Genomic DNA, 18,618 nt, shown 5'->3' with positions numbered 1-18,618 from the left:
TTTCTAACCTCATTATATTACTTGAGAATGAACTGTATATGCTACTTATCTGCCCATGCTCCACATCCTTCTCAGCCATTCAGTATTTTATCACCTGCCTATTTTGTTCTGCCATTTCCCCAGTTTTGTACTGTCAGTGAATTTCATCATCTTACTATACTTCTTTCTTCCAGACTACTGATACACTGCATAAATTCAATAAAATTGGTGCAAATAGTGATTAAGGCTTTCCATTATTCACATCCCTCCAACCTTAACTGCTTCAATTCACATGACTCCTATGCTTTCCACATCCAGGTTAATGTTGCTTTTCTTTTTTAATCAAAGTAGCTCTCCCTACACCATGCATATTTACCCAACAGATCGTCTTTTGTGCTATACTTTTTTCAAAAGCTTTGCTAAAATCCTGGTAGATCATGTTTATAGGCTTCCCTGTCAGTACTTGTAGCTACACTCTCAAAGTATTCTTTGTCAAAATTTTAGGCATGATCCTCCCTTCATCATGCCCCTTGCTGTCCATCCTTCATTAAAAACAAAAATTTTAAGTGTTCCTCTATCATGTCATTGATTAGCCTTTCTCTCATGTTCCTCATTGTTTAAATCAAGCTCACAGACATGTAATTTCATGCATAATCCTTATATCCCCTGTTCAATGTCTGTTTAGTAGCCTTTTCCCAGGCTGTTGATATCTCTTCTAAAAGATTTCAAATTTATCTGCTTAGTGTCTCCTTTTATCTTCAGCTACTTTCTCTGAGAATTTGGGGATGGATACTCTTCTGTGTTTCTATGTCAATTTTTGGATTCTGTATTCCAATACATTACACCTAATCCCTATTCATTCTTCCCCACAGGGAGGATATGCTACAAGCATTTTTTCAACAATATTGTTTTCCTTCATTAGATATTCCATTTCTAGATCTCCTATATACCTCTTCTAACTGAAGAATTATTTCCTATATGAAGTAACCAAAAATATGTCTTATAGTTTCTAATACACCATATCTACATTCCTTCTTTGCATACAGACTTGCAGGCATTCCTAGTTTATCCCATAGTCCTTTCGAACCTCTTTTGCATGCAATAGTCTCCTCTACTAAAAATTGCTCTGATGTGTACCTGTTCACTTAACAATAGCCTTCCGTTTACAACTGTGTGTACCTTGTTACACCAGTAAAGGGGATTTTCAAGGCTTTTTCCACTTAGGTTCAGCACAGACCAAGACTATGAGCCAACCTGCTGCTGCCAAAAGCACACTTCCCACATCCTCTGATTCCCCTCTCCTAGACCAACCATTCACTCGCAGGTTCCCTCACATTAAATCCAGGGTGGAGTTAATTCAACCTGTTAAACCAACAGAAAAGTAACCTGATTATACAAAGTGAATAGCTTCCATGCTTGTGCTCCCAACAAATCATATGCAAAAGCAAGTTATAACTTGCACACTAACTACATCAACTTGCCAGTGCTAACTCCTGATGCTGCCAGCTGATTTTTTACATTATTATTTCATTGAGCGTTAGCAGTGTGCTCGGCCCTGCATGAGGCACAAGAGCAACCATGGTCCCAGCCTATTTGTCCATTTAGCCATTTTTCATCATAGCTCAGATTATTTTTGACAGTACCTTAATTGAGGATTTCTTTTCTATCTTCCTGGATGCTTATTTTGTCAACCTTAAGCTCTAAAAGAACTAAGCATATGTTAGACAGTTTCACTGCATAGTTAGCTATTTATCTTGCTTATGGGGCACTGTCAGCTTGCATTTTTTCTGAACTGACTAATTGCTAACTCTTCTCATTGCAAATAGAACACCCTTTTAGTAATATTTCCTGATTGTCGTTAAAAAGATGTGCTTTTAGGATTTTATGAAGATTTTTCCGTTCTGCTTTTGTTTAGCAGGATCTTAAGTATAGTGGGGTCTGAGTGCATGTCTAGAGACAGAAGACAATCAATCCCATATGAAAAACAAAATGAAAAATGGAGAAAAATGTTATTTTCTTTTCTAATACCCTTCACTATGGTTACTTAGTTCTTTTAATACACAAAGTGCATTCAAGCAGAAATACAAATGCTTGTTCTAGCAGTCCTTCCTTCTTCAGCCTGCTTGAAATCTTACAGTCTGCTCTTCTGTCTTTCACCTTTGCATTCTAGATGCTGCATATAATCATGTCAGCCTTCAATGTCTCTTAGTTACAAACCTTTCCTTCCAATAGCTGATGAAGTGCATTACCTTGCAATGTTTCACCTCCCACACAGGAAGAACCACATCTGCAACTTTTAAAAATCCCATCTCTCCCCTTCAAGCTCTCTTACCCTGTAACTTGCTCTAGGTCTTTGAAACTCAGTACAGAAGTGATGAAGTCAGAAAAGCGACTCTAAAACCCAGCAGCATGGGCTGTGTATATATATATTTTTAACTACTTCATATCAGGTTTACATAGTTTATGAGTACAAAGAGTTGTAAGTACTGTGAATTTAATGTGGGATCTGAAAAACTAATATGCTTTATGACTTTCTACCTTAGGGCCTGAGCCTGGGTGAAGCTGGGCCACTAAACACTGCAAGTGTATCTGCTAAGCAATCTGGAGCTTACCATGTCAACAACTGAGTTTTCTGTCAGCATCCCTAACTCTTTCTGTCTCCTTACACTGCACTTAAAATTGAAGAAGGCTGCTAAAATGAGGCATTCTTAAGCCAGAGAGCTGCAAACCCACCAACAGGCATCCTAGCATTCAGCATCTGTCTCAGAGCAGCTATATGGCTATGGACGTTAAGGAGACCCTACAACTCAGACTGTGCTGATAATTTTTCAGATAATGTGGCATCAAAGTATGGGCAGTAGAGCATGACTTGACAGGTTGAGATGCAAAAAGCTGATATTCTGAGTAAGCTGATAGATTATGTGTTTTTTTTTTCCCCCCGTCTCTTTTTTCTTTTCCTTTGTTTTAAAAAAGACATACTGAGACAGACTGCCATTCAATAAAGCCACTACTTTCTTCACCAACAATCAGCAACAGATGTAGCCCAATAAAATTAATAGTTTGCAAGTACGCACAAGAGAATACTCTTTTGTCTCTTTTCACCATCACAAATTTTGCAAAGGCTCTCTGGGTTTTAACAGAAAGGCAAAACTGGGGGCTTTTTATACACCTCATTTTGTTTAGTTAATCTGAACACTAAAAACACTTTTCTCCCACACTATGGAAAATTAATGTTGATTAATTTCACTTTCTAAAGTATGACTCAAGATACTTTTTCTGCCCTTACTTGTCCACTTTCAACTCAATCTTTATTCCTGAAGAAATCTGGGCTACTACTTACCAGGATAATTCAGTCCTACAGAACAGTTGTGCTAAAAAATATGCAAGATTAATATTAATGTACAAACAGAAATATATTACTCATACATAATATATAAGAAATTAATTTTCATTGAAATATCAGGAGAAGGATTAAAACCCTTAGATCCCTCTCATGCAATTAGCACTGCACTTGTGCAAGTCGATGGGACTGCACAAATGAAGGCTTCACATAACACTGGCAAGACTGGGGTTTTACAAACACTCGCCTACACTACAAAATATGCCATGAAGAGAATTCCACAATCGTACTGCTGTAATTATAGTACCACCCTGTGTGGATACTGTTAGGCCACATCAATGTTAGCAAATATACTGGTAGCATCTGAGCGGGCACACAGCTGCTGACATTGCAATGATGCTTGACTGCATGCCCTGTTGGAAAACCTCTGCTGGAACAGCACAGCTGCCCAAGGAAGTGGTGTACCAGCAAAACAAGCATGCCACTGAGCCAGTCTTCATCACTACCCACAGCGATTTGTGTCTAGCAGTTTTTCTTGCTCTCCTCTACAGGAATTACGGAAACCTCCAAAAATTCCCTCTGTACCATTTCATAATCTTATACTTTCACACTGCTGCTTAAAATTCCAGTTTCTCTTAGGTATGTCCTGTAATAAGTTCACTTGTTTTTTCCATGGCCTTCAATCTATCATTCACCATCACAGAAAGATCACAGAATTTGTTTCAGAAGCAGAAGGTTATACTTCTAGGTTTGTAGGACTTTAACCACCATTACATGGACTGCCAGATGTGAAGCAGGGAATATAAAAAGCAGAAGAGCTGTGGTTAAGAGAGAGTTCAGGAAAATCATCAGGTGTTGCAGACATTCCCTGACTAGTCCTATGAAAGAAGCACCAAGCAGCAAGACAGGATCAACCGTAAGTCAGCCAGGGATAGTTGCAAGATTCACATGTGCAGACAGCCATGTTCCTAGAATTTGGCCCTGAACTTACTTAACCATCAGAACAGAAACCAAAAGAGGACTGTTGTAGTGGAAACACAGATTAAAAAAGGATATCTGGAAGGCTGGAATCTCAGATCAAGCTCTTTTAGTGAACCACCCCATTTCCTCTTGGAAAATGTAGATGGGAAGAGGTGACCTTCCAGCTCTGAAAAGCCACTAGGTGTGCCTTTTAGCAGAGAATGTTGAATCTGGATAACAGGCAAGAAACAGAGGAAGTCCTTCCCACACAGGATACCAACATTTTGGAAGCATAACCAGAGGGGAAAAATAGTCTTCTTCTTTCCTACCTTCCACCTTGTTTTTGAGTACACAAGCAACAAGCAACTTTTAAATGGCTGTGTCTATAAATGGCTACATTTTTAAGTGACTCTTTGGAGGCATTTCACAGGCATTAAGAATGATCAATGAGTGCATGTAAGGCTTTCATCTTGAGGAATTTAGGTCTCCAATAAAAACTGCAGGCTGCTGCTTTTTTTCCCCAGATTCGCACATTGTTACTGGCAGGCCTGTACTGAGATGCCCCACTCTTTCATTTCCTGTCTTATGAAGCCTATTCTAGCAACAAAGGTTTAATCACCAAGGGATAACAAGTTAACGTCAATGTGCATCTGGCAGGTAGGCCAAAAGGATCGTGGAAATCACAGAATCAGAGAATGGTTAAGGTTGCAGGGGACCTCTGGAAGTCATCTTGTCCAACCCCCGTGATCAAGCAAGGGCACCTACAGCTGCTTGCCCAGGACCATGTCCAGACAAGTCTGGAATATATCCAAGGAGGGAGACTCCAAAACCTCTTCTGGGTAACTTGCTCAGTCATCCTCATAGTGAAAAAGTGTTTTCGGATGTTCAGGTGGAACCTCCTGTTTCAGTTTGTGTCCACCAACTCTTGTCCTGATATGCCCCATAGCAAGGGCTAATGTCAGCAGGACACACATTTTTGCTGTCATATTTTATACAGAAATTTGTAAAACAATGCAGTAAATTGAATAAATGGAAGATGGGATTGGTAGGAGAAAAAAAAAAAAAAAAAAAAAAAAGTATCCAAAGGTTTTGAACAATCAGGCATAAGATAATAAGATAAATTACCAGTCATCACGAAGCTATAGGAGGTCAAACAAGAGGACTCTACAAGATGTCACCTATCAGGTGGTTCATTTATGTTCATTTTGTACAACTTTATGGAACAAGCAGTACTGGGGATACACATTCATTTTAAATTAACGGTTAGCCCATTTTATGTTCCTGATGACAGAGTGACAAATTTGGGTGTTATGTTTGTTGTATGAGACAAATAATATACACATTACATAAAACAGCTTTATTAAGCAGTGGTTAAAAAACAAACAAACAACAACAACAACAAAAACACTTCTCAAAACATTTACACTCAATTAAGAAGTTATTCTTTGAGCACCACAAAGGGCAAATCATGGTTTCTTACAGTTTCACTTCTTGTGACTGATTGATTTTTGCATAAAAAACAGGTATGAACTTCAGTTAAAGCCACCTTTCTGGTTGGGATCTCTAGAGGGCTTCTTTCCTGTCTAGACTCTGATTTGGTGGATCACTTCTCTTCCCAAAATTTTAAAACCTTGTAGGTTTTAATATTTCTGCTCAGCTATAAAGTTTCAGTTGAAATGGGGCAAGAATAATTCAGAAGTTAGAGGGGGAAGAGAGAATTCCCTAGAGGTATGCAAAGAAACAAAAAGACATACCATGATTTATCATGTCTTGTTCCCAAAGATAATAAGGCTAGAAAAACAGAAGAAAAATCTTGCTGTTTCTACATGATTCTGAGGTCAGAATACAAATATTCATCACTATTCTGATTTTCCATAGTGGTTGTGTGGAAGGGAAACTGTTGCATGTTACCCTGGTCACTTGGCCAGCTGACCTGTTGAAGCACGCATCTCAGGACATTTTGTCTCATAAACCTTTGCTGAATCTACATTTGCCCACTCTAGAGCTGCTTAGTATCTTCATCCAGTTTTGTGTCCTCTCCTGTTCTTCTGCCTTTCTTCAAGGAGATTTTTCTCTCCTCCCCCCACCTCGTTGAACGGAAATCTTGGCTTGAGGCTCTTGTAAAGTTCAAAGAACACGTCACCCTTTCTTTCTCTGATGCAAAGTTTTCCACAGGTGTGAAGAAGGTCCAAATTCCCCAACTGAAGCATCTGACAAATAACAAGACAGACAAACAGTATTAAATCTTAATGGTCGGTAGACAAGAAACTAAAAAACTCACAACCATTTTCTCTCTTGCTTGTGTTCCGCAGCCCCCAGCCAACGTAAGGGGCTCCTTTCACAGGCTGGTGAGTGTGAGAAGGTAGGAAATTTGCTGCTTAACTTTGTTAGGCTTTACAGCAACAGGATAATAAATAACACCATCCTTGTAAAATGCAGAGAGGACTGTCTGATAGCTCACTACTGAAAGTAAAGACGAAGAGAAGAGAAATGCTTAATGCCCTATCTTGTCAGCTACTCCATGACAGAGGTGCTACCAGAAACTGAAGCATATGGTAATATGAAGTGGCCTACTGTGGCTAAAAAAACAGAATGGCCCTTTCTAAAAGTATATATGGTCACAACTTAAATAATACCTTCCTGAAAATGATGCCAAAATGATGCCAGAAGGCAAACCTGATATTTTTAGTGAATTCATTCTGAAACTCCAGAAGCAGAAAATATGTTTGCCACAGATTAGTTCCACAAACTATTTCAAAGCCAATTCTTTGTGCCAGCAACAAACCTTCTTTACCTTTTTCCAGCCCTGAATCCAAAATCCAGCATGAAAATCACTTGTTCTGGGCCTGAATTAACTAACAGGAAACCCAAGGCACTAGTTCCTGTATTTACATTACAAGTTTATGTGCTTATTCATAAAAATCCTGTAGTCCGAATGATCAGCTTGGGTTGCTGATGAGGAGGATTATTTTAATTTCTTTCTGTATTTCAATTAAATGCATGACTATTGATTTCAGTGTATTTTTTCAGTTAAAAGCACAGTGATTTATGTTGTTAAAATGCTACTGCCTGCCCTGCCAAAAGCATGCATCTGGGAACATTTCTGGGTTGCTCACAGTCTTTTCTCTCTTTCTGCCTCTGACTGCCAGTGCCTGCTGTTGAAACAAACCAGCTACTTCAAAAGGCAGTTCCTGTTTTCTGTCTTTGAGAGTTTGGCAGTCTTTTGAGGGGTGGGGCTGGGCTGGGGGAAGGCATAGTAAGAGAAGAAAGGTAGATTCAGGGTCCATGAATAAAGAGAAAGAAAAGTAATGGTAAAACAGTACACCTACCTGAGTTCCAGTCTTTGTCCCAGGTCGATACCATTTCTGGATTCATCTGAGGTCCGTAAGTTGAGATTCAGGGAGACGCCAGCTCTTTGCAGCCATCTGAATTGTGTGATCCCCATCTTCATAAGCTCATTGTCAGCCTGCACTTTGATGGCTCCTTCTAGAACGGTGCTGTGATGTGCCCAGTGTCCCCTGCTGTGACATGCCCATCCTGGCACACAGCTCTGCACAACCACAACAGGACAGAAGAGAAGCCCCAGATTCACACTCATCCTGTTCTTCAGCTGGTTTGACAGTTGCTGGTTCTTCTCTCCTTTGTTCAGCACTTTTGATACTCTCTGCTACAGTGAGTTTCTGCAAGCCTTTTGCAACACCTACATAAGCATTTTTATTCCTGCAGTAATTGGCAGTGAATCTGTGCTGCCCCTTCTCTTCTCAGGACCAGAAAACCCAGCATGTTCTTGTATTATTAATGAAGGACTTTCTGCATTGCCACAGGTAATACAGTATTCACATGAGCTTCACATTCAGCTACTTACAGAAGCAATTATGCTTGCTGAGCATCTACTCTGGATGGTACCAACAGGACCCCAAACTGAGCTCGGTTGCTCACATGGACATGCTAGCACCAGATAGGCTTTACCAATAAACTGTTGGTATAAGCCAGAGTTTGTTCCCCCCTCCTCTGCCAGCTAAGCAATTAACAGTATAATTATTATTGTATAGTTATGCTGGTGTGGTTCTGCATGTACAAAAGTCGTTAAGCTTCAAAAGTAAAGGCACACTTTCTGCTGAGTCAGGAATCTTCTTATTAGGTGCATGGCAACGCATTAAGGAGGAACAAGAGAGGCATAGATGCACATTTTTTCTTGAACATGGATTTTCATCTTCCAACTGCTTTACAAAAAATGTGTTGTGATTAAGCATGGCAACACACTTTTCAGGAACTACCAACCTTATTTTCTCAATAAGAAAAATGAAGCAGAAATGTTCAAGAGGATTTGCCCAAGTCAACAAAAAAAACAAGTGAAAGAAAAATGACTGATTTCCAGTTTCCAATTCACTACTACATCAAACCTTGTTCTCCACTTTTAAACACTAAGTATCACCAAGATTATTATCCTAGCCTAACAGCATACTTCCAGTAATTTAGGATCTTTACAAGAAACCTACAGCATGGATTCAGCATTTTATTAAGTCCAAAGTATATTAGGGATTTGCCAATTTTAGAATTCTTTCAATAGCTATCTATCTACAATCTGCCTGTTTAAGTCTGTTTGATAGTTTATGGGTTCTGTAGATTAATCAGTATCATGGACTTAATCAGTTCTGACCTGTTCCTTGAGTTGTTGTAACTGATGATGAGCAATGGGCATCACTTCTTGTCCCAGCTGAAAGGCAACTTGCAGTGAAGATGATTCAGGTCAACATGTTTCACTTAGCAAGCAGGAGGAGCTCAGGTGATATCTCAGCTGATGACATTGTGCTATGTTAAGGCAATCACATCCTATCACATTATTTTATACAGGCTTAGAAGGAAAGTGCGCCAGTTTAAGCATAAGAATACTTCACCAAGAAAGCAGAAGTCACATTTTTAGTGTCATCTTTTCTCCTAAAAAGATATCTTCTAGCACTCTTAGCATAGTATTCTTTTAATTAAGTAACACAGGGTATTCGGTACTCTTAATTGTCTGATAACCACCCTCCATATTTTTGTTGCTTCTTGAGTAAAATTACTTGAAGTCTGACAATGCAAACTACACAACTATAAATAATGTAAATGAAACCTTCACTCCCTAATATGATTTTTGGGAGGCTGAAAATTCCCCCAAAACAGCATGTTTAAGTAGCCATTTTCAACATCCCATTCAATTCAACACATGTTCTTCCAGTGGAGTAACAAAGCCACTGCCTAATAATAACTTTTACAAACCCAATTTGTTTTACTGTTTGTGTTATATGCTTATGTTTTCATTCCCATCAGCCTGGACATCAAATCTATAGTGTTAAACATTTGTGTATTACCACTTTCAATTTTGATTCTCATTGCTATAATGCTTGCATCACTAAAATTTGAAACCAGTAATATCTGTTAGAAAAATAAATTATCTTTCAAGATTTTACAAACATGCATTTATGGTTTCCAAAAGTACTAATGCTTTATCAGGAACTTGATAGCTTTATGCTTCCCCTGAGAAAAAGAATATGAAAGTCTAGGTTACTTATGTGGAGACTAGAACCACAGGCACTGAAAAATCAGTTTAAGAGCTCTGAATGGAGGCAGGGGGCAAATGGTGATTTGAAAGTATGCAAGTGTTACTCAATAATCTTGCTCTGGATTGAAAGTTTTTTTCATCTTAAGTACATTTCTAAGATAAAAGACAAAAAAGAGCAGGAAGAGAAACATGAGGCCAATCAGAAGATACCAGAACCTTGGTTATACCTCATCCAAGTAAAGAAGATTCACAGATGACACTGAAGGTAACTGACCTCATATCACCACAGAGAAAACCTAAATCTCTTTTTCTCAAGTTTACAAGTAAGAGAAAGCCAAATTGGTAACATCTTCTTATCTTGGTAACTGTCTTAACTTGAATGATTCTCACTGTGCTTGAAGGCTGCAGGAATTGGCTTCCAACATGACTGGGAAGAGCGATTTCAAGCAGTCTTTTGGGGAAAGATGACAGAAATAGAAAACAGGATGACTCTGAATCCATCAAAAACTTACAGCTGGTCATCCTGTGATTTCTACTCAACAGCAATCCTACAAGATATTCAATGGCCTGAATTGCAACTAATGGGAGCCATTCCTTTTTCCTCTTCTTTGAAAAGAAGGTTTTCCTTAGACCTGTTCTTCTCAGTCTAACAACCTGTTCCTCCCATAAAATCCACAACACATCCCATTCCCCAAGTGTGTCCCACCAATGCCCAACTTGCACACTGGAGATGCAGAAGGCATGAAAGCATGGGGTCCTTCCCTGGTGGACATATCCTGCCTGGTATTTCACCCTCCTCTCTCAACTCCAGTTCCCTCTTGGCGGCACTCCAGGTTCTGTGCTGCCTCAGTGGCCTCCTCCCAACCTCCTCCAGCTATGTTCTCAGTAGCTCCACAAAGAGCTACCTGTTGGCCCACATACCCTTAGGTATTACCCCTCGTTCCTCTTCTGCCTCCCTCTTGCCCTCTGGTTTGCACGTCTATTGGATAGCAGGCTAAGAGATTTCTTACCCAACAGATGGGCTCACAAACAGGGAAGCAAGGAGAGTGATGGAAGAGCAGCTCCTTAACCACAGGGTATCCATATGCATTCACACTGATGGGTTGCACCATGCTCGCACCATTGCAGGTTAAAAGCTTCCTTAAAGCAAAAGCTATTACTTCTTATAATTTGCTTGTGCTGTGTTTTTAGGCTTCCTGAACTATAAGGGGTCATTATGCAAGATACAATGCCTAAAATATTAACTCTAGGTCACTCTATTGATAATATTTCTGAAGATAAAACAGATTACCTGCCCTCAGTAAATGACTCCCCTGCCTTCCCCCACTACTCCCCATACAGCCATTATTACTTGGTCACTGACATTTGAAGAGGTAGATGAGATCTTCCGAGAGTTTGACCTTTTTTTTTTTCCTGAAATATTTTTTTGACCCTTTATTTTTTTATTTTTCTGAAATCTTTACTTTCTAAAGTACACCGCATGAATGGGATTTCAATCATCAGATACTAGGTGCTTCAGTGACATCAAAATGTTGTTCACCGGGAATGGAAAGAGAAGTAAAACAAGGAATTATATCACAAAGATTCATTTCCCAATATACTTTAGGCTACTGTTGTGATTCTACTTAATTCAAATATGCTATACGACGGAAAAATGAATGTCTACAACACAGTTTACAAAAAAAAAAAAAAAAAAAAAAAAAAAAGGATCAAGAAAACCCACAACCAAAACTAAAAAAGCAAATCCACCTCAATTTGTTGTTCACAAATATTTTTTAAAAATTCACCCCTTATGCCAGGATTTTGGCTGACTGTATTCTACTCCTCTGCCATTAATGCTCCCTGCCGTAAGCACAACTCCTAGTTGGGGATTCCAATGCGTTAGCAGAGCTAGGATAAGATCCCAGATCTCAGTTGTGCTGGCATGAAGACAGGTCTCCTCAGTGATACAGAAGACAATATCCTAGGGAGACTGGAATTAGTCCTATTCCTCGCAACTCAATCCAAGACGTAAGGCATACCAAGATGCAAGTAATTACTAGCTAGTGGCTACAGATAGGAATGGAACATGGTTCAACCTAAGCATTTCATGACAAGTGACAGGACGGCTTGAAAAGGGGGGCTTTTTTTCCAACAGGATGGAAAGTGTCAAGAGCAAAGAAAAAAGGGTTACCTCTTCAGTTTGGGAGGGGCTGATTCTGGGCATTGGAGATACTTGTGGTGTTTTCAGCTGTGTGCTGTTGCTGTCTGGAACAAGCTCTCTGTGGATTGACTGAATATGGTTTTGGAGTTCACTTTCTGATTCAAATTTAACATTGCAACTAGAACATCGAGTCTTCAGTCCCCCTGCCTTGCTTTTGTTTTCAATGGAACTCAAGTTCTCATTTTGGCCCATGCCTTGTCTGTTACTGCTTGAAGGGATGTTGACACTTGGGCTACCACTTTTACTGAGATTAACACAGCTAGCACACAGACCATATGGCAGACCGTTGATGTCAAGTTTCACTAAATCCTGTTTCGAACGGAATTCCTTCAGGCAGGAAGCACACTTGTACAGTTTCTGGAGATGCTGCGCACGCCCCGTGGACTGCACGGCAGAACCATTTCCAGTTTTCTGCATGTGGAACGTGCCGTGGATTTTCAGTTCCAGCGTGGAGGTCACGGTCTGCATGCACACCACGCAGCGGAACCCCGTCAAGGAGTTCCTCAAGTCAGGGTGCATTTGGCAATGCTCTAAAAATTCCTCCTCACTCTGGAGGGGCATCTTGCAAATCCTGCAGTTTCCAGTGTCCAGGCTCTTACTGTGTGTGACTTTATGCTCAGTAAGAGTCAGAAGAGATGGAAACCGCTCACCGCAGATTGGGCACATGTAATGTTTCACTGGTCCCAAGTGTGTCTGCATGTGTTCTCGGAGCCCATTTTCAGAGAAGAATGTTCGAGAACACACATTACACTTGTAATTCCCTTTGATGAGTTCAGCCTTTTTCTTCACTATGGCACTTTCTCCAGGCCGAATGTTGTGGTCTCGAAGCTGGTGGTTTTGCAGGAGAGTCTCCATGGTATAAGCTGCTCCACAAATGTCACAGCCGTACATAGGCTCAGATGTGTCCACATCTTCTTCACTGCCATCGTGGCTGTTATGGGACTCCTGGCTATTTGTCAGTAAGGTCTGGAGCTCCACTTCCTCTTTCTGAACCTGCTCAGCTGCCCCATTCGTCCCACAGTTTGGAGTTTTTGTTTCAAAAACACAATGCTTTTCCCTCAAGTGCTTTTCCAGCAAGATGATAGCGTGGAAAGCTTTGCTGCAGAATTTGCAGTTGTACTTCTTGCTGTGCGTAGTAATGTGACACTGCAGCTCCACCTCTGTACCAAAGGACTCACCGCAGAAGATGCACTTGTGCACTTTGCCTTGGTTCTCCAGGTGGTTGTGTTTAACATGAAGCTGCAGGTCAGTCTCATTGCGGAAATCCCAGTTGCAAGACGTACATCTGTACACCTTCTTTTCATTGCTGTGCTTCACAGCCAAGTGTAGCTGGATAGAGACCTTGGAGTCAAAAACCTCTTGGCACAAGGTGCATCGGAAGAATACAAATGTATGCATGTCCAGCAGGTGTTTCTGCAAGTCATCCACAGAAGTAAACTGCTTGTCACAGCTTTCACAGATGTAGTAGGTTGAGGTGATCATGAAATGAATGGTAACATGCTTCAGCAGGGACTCTTGATTGGGAAATTCCTTGTTGCACTGAGGGCAGGTAAGTTTTGGCAGGACGGTGTCGAGATGTGTTTTTAAATGAGTCTGAAAACCGTCCAAGGAAGTATACTTAGCACCACACTGATTACAAATGTATTCACCTGCAGGACGAGGAGGAGCACCTCCAACTGCCTGCATCATCTTTAAAGAGGTCTGCTCAATGGTTACAGGAGATAAGGGACTCATGGCTCTGGATTTTTTTCCATTATGGATGTAATTCAGTGCCAAAGGAATGTTCTTATGGTTCTCCTTGATATGCTTGTTCAGCTTAAGAACGCTATTAAATATTGGAGAATTTGTACAGTAAGAACAAGAATACACTTCCACCACTGGATCTTTTGGGGTTCCGAGCACAGGGGAACCAAAACGGGAACTGCTAAGATCACAATGGACTTGTCTAATATGCTCTTCCAGAGAAGAATCTGTAAGAAATCCCATGTAGCAATGGGGACAAAAGAATGCATTACTGTCCTTAGCAGCAGGGTTGGCAAATCCATGAGAACATCGGATATGTTCCTGAAGAGTGTTGAGGTCATTGAACACTTCAGAGCAGAAGTTGCACTGGTACACCATGGCAGGCATGGTAGAAACAATCAGTCCTGGGTCAGGAGCTTCATGGACTTGCTTAAGATGTTCGTTCAGATTGTAGAGAGATGGCAACACCTCCAAACAATACTGACAGATGTGGGCTTGTTCGGGTTTATCTAAATGCATAGTTTTCAGGTGTATCTGCAGGACTGCAAGGCTGGAAAACAACTGTTTGTTGCAATAAATGCAGCTGTAGGTAACTTTTGGCTGTTTACTCGAAGGACCAGTGATATCTGGCACTTGCTGAGCTGCCCTCTTCCTTCCGCGGCCTTTCGGTATAGGGGGAGCTGCTTCCACCATCGTTGAACTATCCACCGAGAGATTGGAATCAGGAGTGGTGCTGGAGACCGAGGTGTAGCCAACAGTCACCAACGATGGGCTGTTGCTGTGGTTGCATGACTCTGGCTGCTGGTGACTATCCATGTGGCTGTACAGCTCTTCCACGGTGTGAAAGTTCTCAGAGCAAATGCTGCACGAATTCTTCTTCTCACCATTATGGGCCTGCTCCATGTGATTGACCAGAGACGTTTCCTCTACAAAGAGTTCATGGCAGTAAACGCACTGAAGAGCAGACCGGTCTTCGTTAGGGGAACACTCAGGGTGGCATTCTGCAATGTGCTTCTGAAGATCTTCAGGAAAATCAAAGCCTTCCTCGCACTGACTGCATTTCTGAGTGTCTTTCATTTTCCAGTCCTCCATCCGGGAAGCAGACTGAGAGCCATCCTTGTTTCTCTCGTGAACCTGCATGTGACCGTGCAGCGAACTGGATGACAGGAATCCGCGTCTACAAATGGCACATTTATATGGCTTGTTGGACGTATGAGTCTTTAAGTGAATTTTAAGATGATCGCTCCTCGAGAATGCTGCGTCACACTCACTGCAGTGATACTTCTTGTCTCCCGTGTGAAGCTTTATGTGGCGGTCCCTGCTCCGTTTATGTTTGAAGAGACGACTGCAATACGTGCATTTAAAAGGGAGCTTGTCGCTGTGACTTTGCTCGTGGTGCTTTAAGTAGCTGAGGCGGCTGAACGACTTGTCACAGAACTGGCATGGATAGGGCAACCCTGGGCCTCCTTCCTCTTCACCAAAATCACAACCTTCTCCATGGCTCGGGGAAGTCTGGTCCTTGCTCGAAGGTGATGATGCTGGCCATGAGCAAGTGGGGTCATCCTCAACATCCACTCCATCTGAAATGAAAAAGAAACGTGCCCACAAGATTAATCCCTACAGCTCAAAGGAGACACCGAATGCACATGAGCAACGCAGACCTGCTACTCCTAAATAGCTAAAACATTAAACTCAGAGTAAGATATTTCTTACACCTGTACCCAACAGCTTCAAGACCACATTTATTTTTATCAGACTGTAAAACATTAGAAGTTATTAAATAGTTCTGTGCCTATATTACCTTTTTATTGCTTTTTTATCATTCTTTCTCAGTTGCAGGATATGTATTATACACTGACACCTTTATTAAAATGCAGATTTTAATATATTTAATGTTTCTTTTGTATCCATTGTAAAATGATTTGCATATTATGTGAGCATCTGAAGAGTCAAAGGAAGGGAGAAAATATTACAGGAATGATTTAAAATTAATACAGTCAACCCACACGCCTAATATTTAATAAAAAAAATCCCTCTGCTTTGTCACAGTTTTTTTTTCCCCTTGAAGTTGATTTTGAACGCAGAAATCTTTTAAAGGCTATTACTGACAGAGACTTGGGTGTTATTCTAAATAATATGAAAAATTATAGGGGAGGAACAGGGCAACAATATAAACAGCAGTGTTTTCTCTAATAAAGTGCTACCAGATTTCTCCAATAACTATACAATTCAGTTACTGAAAGCTGGTAGCTGGATCATTAAATGTTCAAAACTAACGAACTAACAGCCAGGATCAAGGAAAATGAGAAAGTTTCACAAGGGTCAGAAGTGAACAGCATTTTTTTTCTTTTCTAAGTTCAAGAGGTTGCCCACCACTTCTTCCTTTTTGCAAAAGTCTCAGCCAGCTGAACTTCCTTAGTCCAGCAGAACCTGTACTGTGAGGTGATCACAGACAAAGCGACTTGTGAAAAACTGGAAACAGGAAAAATGATAAATGATTATGGTAAAAGCTGAATGATTTATGAGTAACAAGGAAAAGACAAAACAGGAATGCTAGCCAGATAATAAACTAAACTAGTTATCCATGATATTACCTCATCTCTAGACAGGGCAAATCATAACTTTTTTTCACCAGGTGTGCCCTACAATTTTTACACCTTTTGTTTTAAGTGTAAACTATGTTGCTCCAATGATTACACTCATAAGAATGCTTGAAAGACCACAAATAATCCTTTTATTCCTTTCCAGGGGCAAGGCTTCATGCTTTTTTCTTTTTAAATTTAAAATCGATTATGGTAATAGCACAGAAAAAGACAGGATAAACCTTTTTGAAAAACATCTTTCTTCAGATATTCTTGCAAAACAGTTTCTTTGCAACCTCAGCCTTCCCTCAAGAAATTTACTACACTGGCATGAATGTTGGAGCTGGCCTATATTATGTAAACAAATTCCAAGCCTGCTTTCTTTAAGGTAACAAGATTTTACTAGATGATCAACCTCTTGCTTATCCACAGGAAACAGATGAGGATTCATTCCTTTCCTGCATCGAGAAACTGATGACAACACCATCTCCCTATCAATGCCAGATGGCAACCATCAAACTCTGAGAAAACAACCAAACACCATTCCTGGATCCCTGCCCATTGACACAATGCTTTTCAGCGTAAGTTGAACACTGGGTGGTTTTTTATCCTCTTGTTTACCTCCTGAAGAGGTGGGGGGGGTCACAAATTACACACACCTTTCTCACGCACGGACACCCACTCATACCCATGCCCCAGTATATATCTGCACTTACCTGATGAATCTGCACTACTGGTTTTCCTTTAAATAAATTAAAAAAAAGCAAACACAAGCCTAGGCATCATGTCTTTGAACTGAAAACAGTGTTTGTTTTTTTAAGAAAAAATAAAATAAAATTAAAATCCTCTCCTCTGGCAAAAGTACTACCATCCCCTAAAAGGCTTTGCAGTGTACTGAAGTGAAGTTGCTCATTGTCATACATACTAAGTGATAGCAGACAGTTGAGTTTTCAAGTTGCTACATTAATGACTGCAATATTCATAGGAGACTTTTGATGTAAATCTGTGTACTGCCCTTTCAAATTGCAGGGTTTGACTCTTAGAATTGGAAATGATCAAAGCAGTGGAAAACCTACTTACAGAAAAAGATGTTAACTATTATTACATTTTTAAATTTTATTTTAAATGAATATTTTCAGCCAGGTCTCCTAAGTGGAAAGATGCTCTGTTCTTTAAAAATCAAATGTATTTCTGACATACAAATGCTGCTGGCAGATGAGCAGGAATTTATGTCAAAAACCTGAGCAAAGAAAAATAGTCTGCAACTGCCTAAGCAACATATTTTGTAACCAAATTTAGTATTAAAATGTATATCCTATGCAGAAATGATATATTATTGTATAAATGTTTAGAGGAATATATACTAAGTGTTATAAATAGTGTGCTATCACTGACATGGTAGTAAATCACTTTCTTTTTGTGGCCACTGCCTGCTTGGTTTTACCTATTATACAACTATTCCCTCTGGCTTGTGAACCCCAGCGGGACGTCGGGCTGGCGGCGGGGTCGGGATCAAGCACTGAGCGTGACCACAGGAGAAGCAAGGGGAGCCCCTTTTCCCCCATCCAATTCTCCTTGTTTGCTTGGGGTTCTCTCCTTTAGCTTTTGCACGAGGTAAAACAAAAACAAAAACAAAAACAAAAAAACACAACAAAACACTGGAGAGGGAATACGGTTACTCCAGCACAAGCCTGGTTCTTCCTTTCCAACCAGCAAACACAAATGTTTCTACATATCATGCTGCTGTTGTTTTTTTTTTTTTTAATCCAAGCCCATAATAATTCTGCACAGTAATTTTCTTAGTGCAAAAAGGAAAAGAGCAAACCATTTAAAGGTCTGATCTAATGTCTTTTTTTTTTTTTTTTTTTTTTTTTTTTCAAATCTGCCCTTTCCGAGCTACCGGAGAACCTCTTCCTTCCCGTCAGGCTCGGGGAACCCCGCGCAGGGCAGCGGGGAGAGGACAACAGGATCTTCCTGAGGCCGAGTGTGACGGGGCAGCCTGCACATGGCAGCAGGGAGGACAACAGGATCTTCCTGAGGCCGAGCACACCGGGGCAGCCTGCATGGCTCTGTGGCTTCCCCTGGGGCGGCTGCGTGGAGGGGGCCCAGCCAGCCGGCGGCCGTGCTCCGGAAGGGGGGCCTCAGCGCGCCATCGCACAAAGGGCTCCTGAAGCGGGGCCTGCAGGCCCCTGCTGCCGAGGGAGATGGTTCATTGCAGGCTGGTTTTCCCTGTGCCGACTCCAGCCTGCATGGGATGGACTCACGCCTG

General features: G+C 40.8%; 1 protein-coding gene across 14 annotated transcripts in view; it reads right to left on the bottom strand.

Annotated features, from left to right (window-relative positions):
- The window catches only part of ZNF521 (zinc finger protein 521), a 232,772-nt gene that overhangs the window by 123,550 nt on the left and 90,604 nt on the right, over window positions 1–18,618 (bottom strand). For all 14 annotated transcript variants that reach the window (XM_032183429.1, XM_032183431.1, XM_032183430.1 and 11 more), the window contains one exon: window positions 11,995–15,347. In XM_032183429.1, coding sequence (XP_032039320.1) covers window positions 11,995–15,347 — 3,353 coding nt within the window. The remainder of the gene's footprint in view (window positions 1–11,994; window positions 15,348–18,618) is intronic.

This window comes from Aythya fuligula, chromosome 2, assembly GCF_009819795.1.
Source record: "Aythya fuligula isolate bAytFul2 chromosome 2, bAytFul2.pri, whole genome shotgun sequence".
Classification (NCBI taxonomy): Eukaryota; Metazoa; Chordata; class Aves; order Anseriformes; family Anatidae; genus Aythya; species Aythya fuligula.
This window is presented reverse-complemented; position numbering and strand designations above follow the sequence as displayed.